The 4,086-nt window shown below is 36.8% G+C and overlaps 1 protein-coding gene across 1 annotated transcript; it reads left to right on the top strand.

Moving 5' to 3' along the window:
• LOC140957284 (UV-B-induced protein At3g17800, chloroplastic-like) lies at nt 1-2,326 on the top strand. Its single transcript, XM_073414467.1, has 2 exons — nt 1-581; nt 1,373-2,326. Exons 1-2 carry the CDS (start codon nt 235-237, stop codon nt 2,166-2,168), a joined length of 1,143 nt encoding a protein of 380 aa, XP_073270568.1. The 5' UTR covers nt 1-234; the 3' UTR covers nt 2,169-2,326.
• Nucleotides 2,327-4,086: the final 1,760 nt, after the last annotated feature.

Genomic DNA, 4,086 nt, shown 5'->3' with positions numbered 1-4,086 from the left:
TTATCATCATCTTCGTCCAATATAAAAATCCCACCTTATCCAATTTTTCTCTGTACCTCTCTCTCAACAATATATTCACCACCAGTTGAGCGACCGTGCGTATGTAGCATAGGATTGGACAAGAAGAATAAGGTTTTTTTTGTCTCAAATCTCTGTGAAATTCATTGAACCCACAAAAAACCCTTTACATTCGAATAAATCAGTGTTGCAGATTTTATAAAAACAGTGTGTTGAATGGACTGCTGCCTTTTCTACGGACGACCCAGTTTTTCTTTCGCTACTTTGCCCTCTGGGACCTACCGCCGTCCGATCGATTCTGGGCTGCGTCTTGATCGAAGGCCGTTGATTGTGTTGGGTAGTGCTAGTGGTAGTAGTGCTAGAAAGTGTGAGTTTGGTGGCTTGAACGCGCCGTTAGAGCCCAGGACGCCGGCTGGGAGGTTCTTGAGTGGAGTATTGCTCGATGATCGGGTTAGCTTTCAGTTCGCGGCTCGGGAGCAGTTGGAGATGCTGGCGGCTGAAAGGGATGAAGCCGATGCACGTATGCTGCTCAGCCTCGGCTCTGACGAAGCTTCTCTTCACAGGTTGGTTGGTACCTTTGCAATTATTGCAGATTTTGATCTACTCAATGGTTCAAGTTATTTCTTTTTTTGTTGATTTCTATTGCATGCTTTTATGGATATTATAAAACCTGTATTGATTTTTTGGTAATTGTGTTGTGATTTGCTAGCCACTCTTTAACGTACGTGATTTTTTTTTTTATTGATCACTCTCTTTAGGTATTAATTATAGATTATAGATATGTCGTCTTCATTCTCATGAATACTCAGAATCCTACGATAATGTTAGAAAAAATAGAATCCCCTCTAGATGCGAATCTTAAAATTTATACGTGAGACTCGAAGCAACTTTAAAAAGAATTTCTTGACGATAATTGTCTCTCAATTGCAGTTTTTTAATCTATTCAATAGTCCAAGTGAAGGACTGAGGTGTTGATTTATATATGCTGGCTGACGTTATTTGTTTTTACCACATCAAGATTTAGGCAATTTGCTTGTATTCTTTTTTTGAACTGCATCCACGTTTTTGCATAAACGCAGAACTCTTTGTGAATGGCATGGGCCGGAGAGGGTGTACTAGTGCATCGAGTTCCTGTAACAGCTGGAGGAGGGTGTACTAGTACTGCCACCGGACATGATGTGGTCTCATCAAGAAATTTAATCTCGTGATATATTGATTGCCTCTGTAATTTGGTATCAATTCGTGATTGTGGGAATACAGATGCTGAAATCTGGGAAATCTTGGTAATGTTTTGATTTAAGCAAAATCGTACACTTTGTGCACTTTTGGACTAACTTGAATGTAATTTTGGCAGGAGGATTGCGGAACTGAAAAGGGATGAATGCCAAGCTGTGGTTGAAGATGTCATGTATATGCTTATTTACCACAAGTTTTCTGAGATTGGAGTTTATCTAGTCCCCCGGATTTCACAATGTGTCTACAATGGTCGGCTCGAGATTTTTCCTTCGAGGGACTGGGAATTAGAGTCTATTCATAGCATTGAGGCTGTGGAGATGGTGAGGGAACATTTGAATGACGTTGTTGGATGGAGGGCAAATTCGAATGTCAGAGAGAGTTGGGCCATTACTGAGATTGAAAGGCTTCGTCTCTGCAAATTGTATGCTGCTTCCATTCTGTATGGATACTTTTTGAAGTCCGCTTCTCTAAGACACGGTTTGGAATGGGGTCTTTACCGCAGCAACTTTAGCATTGGTGATTGTACCCACGTACCTCTTCCTGAGACATTTTCTTTAGAATCGAAGCTCGTTGCCTTCAGCCAGAGCAGCAACTTGAGGTCTGCTTCTGTGGGTCATGTATCATATGGACCTGTAAATAAACCGAAAAATTTAAAGCGGTATGTGATGGGATTTGACAAAGAAACTATCCAGATGTGTGCAAAACCGAAGTCTACCGAGGCCGTGAATCTGATAGAGAGATACACTCTCGCCCTCTTTGGAGACAAGAATACTGGTCTGCTTGAATCTGACGAGATAATTTCAACGTCTTTTGCAAGTCTGAAGAGATTTGTGCTTGAAGCTGTTGCTTTTGGTTCTTTCCTCCTAGAAGCAGAAAACTGTGTGAATGCTGTGTATACGCTCGAGGAAAACTGAGTATGGTCCGACTATAGCACGATCTGTGCTCGTATATTTGTGCATATAAGTTTTCTTTTTTCAAGCTAATGTGTATTTGCACAGTGCAAATGCATACTTGTACAGAACATGCTCTGATTTCTTAATGACAAAATAATGTATATATTCCAGTTCCTCAGGGCTCAGATATGGTAATGGTGACATTTTTTTCCTTATAAAATCTTTAAGTTTCTTTGCTGTATAAATTTATGTGATACGTTTCTATGGTTCATACGCAGAAAAAATAGTGCAACCGTACCTAGAAGATCAGTAATAAACTCTTGAATTAGTTAAATGAAGCCGGATTTTGGTATGATGCAGAAGAGAAGCTCCTCCGCAAGAAAGACACACACTAAACATATTGCCACTTAATTAATATAACTGACCTTGCCAACCTCAAGTCTTTCTTTACTCCTCAAATTCAAATTTCTTGTATTACACGAACTCGGAATCTTCCTTTTGAAATGTCTTTGAATTGTTATAAATTGTGGAAACAAGTACCCTATGTTATACTGCAAGAAAAGGAAACCAGATTGAATAAGTGAAATCCAACGTTAAAACTATAGACTATACCACGTCCATCTTTACTACCAAGTTCAGAAGAAATATTTCAAAAAATCACAACCTTTGTCTTCCTTTGCAAGATTCTTCATTTCCCTCCCCAAGAAATGATCGTTTTCCTCTTGAAAACCGTGTCGAATTTAATAACAAGTTTGATCTTTACTTCAACGGCCCATGTAATCTTAAAATTGACACAGATGCTCAAAATCAACGGAGAAGGCAGCCAAAGGGTGCTAGAACAAGTCTGTGACATGATCAAGGCATTGCTGGAGCACTTGTTCGGTTCAATATAGAATTTCAGGGAAACTATTGTGAAACTTTGATTTGTAGTATAAGAGATGCATTTTTGGGAATTAATTGGCTAAGATGTTGAACAACCGAAATGCTAATAATCTTCTCTGTAACGAATTTGAGCAATTCAGTCTCTTTCTTAAATTTTTTTGAGCATGCAGACTGATATATCTATGATTGTGATGTCATCCCAAAAAATTTTCTACAAATCATAGTTCCCACTATTGTCTTTGAAATCCTATATTGATCACAAAAAAAGTGGAAAACACGAAAAGGCGTTGATTGGTATTTGACATAATTATTAGAGATAAATATCTGCATGCTAAAAAGAAGAGATAATTGAAATAATCAAATTTGTTACAATGAGATATTAGCTTAACGAAAATTTCACAAGAGTATTTGGTACCATTTTGGCATTAAAGGAGATTAAAATGCTCAAATATGTTACATCTGTTACAGAGAAAATATTATCACAACGAGAATTTCATGAGATTATTTGACTCAATTATATCCTTTTGTTTTCAAAAGAATTCTCAGAGAGGACATCGTTTTCAGACCTCATGCATTGTAGAGAAAGAAGAAAAATTCTGGGGCCCTTTTCAAATTATTTAATTTATTAAAAAAAGTAAAAGAAAAGAAAAATGAACTGGTTGAAGAGCAGGCATCTCTATATGCTTCCGGCAGCATTGATTTTCATGTGTATTATTGACAGAGTATTCAAATAATATATTAGAATCCGACTGTAATAAAAAGATATGAAACTAGTTTCAACCATGTATTTCATATATAATTTCTACATTTTTCTTAGGCAAAAACTTGTCTCTTTCACAGATATCTTATTTGGGTAATCAATGAAAAAATATTACTTTTTATGCTAAGAGTATTACTTTTTATTGTAAATATCGATAGGGTTGACCATAAAGATTCGTCAAATCATCTCACAAAAGACCTATTGTTTTTCCTAATAATAATCGCTGTGATAAAATATAAATTCAAAATAGCATTAAAACACACCACAAAACTTTGGTAAATCTAAAGCCCAATAAAA

This window comes from Primulina huaijiensis, chromosome 14 (genome assembly GCF_012295235.1).
Source record: "Primulina huaijiensis isolate GDHJ02 chromosome 14, ASM1229523v2, whole genome shotgun sequence".
Lineage (NCBI taxonomy): Eukaryota > Viridiplantae > Streptophyta > Magnoliopsida > Lamiales > Gesneriaceae > Primulina > Primulina huaijiensis.
The sequence above is the reverse complement of the archived record's forward strand: the minus strand, read 5'-3'. Positions and strand labels throughout refer to the sequence as shown.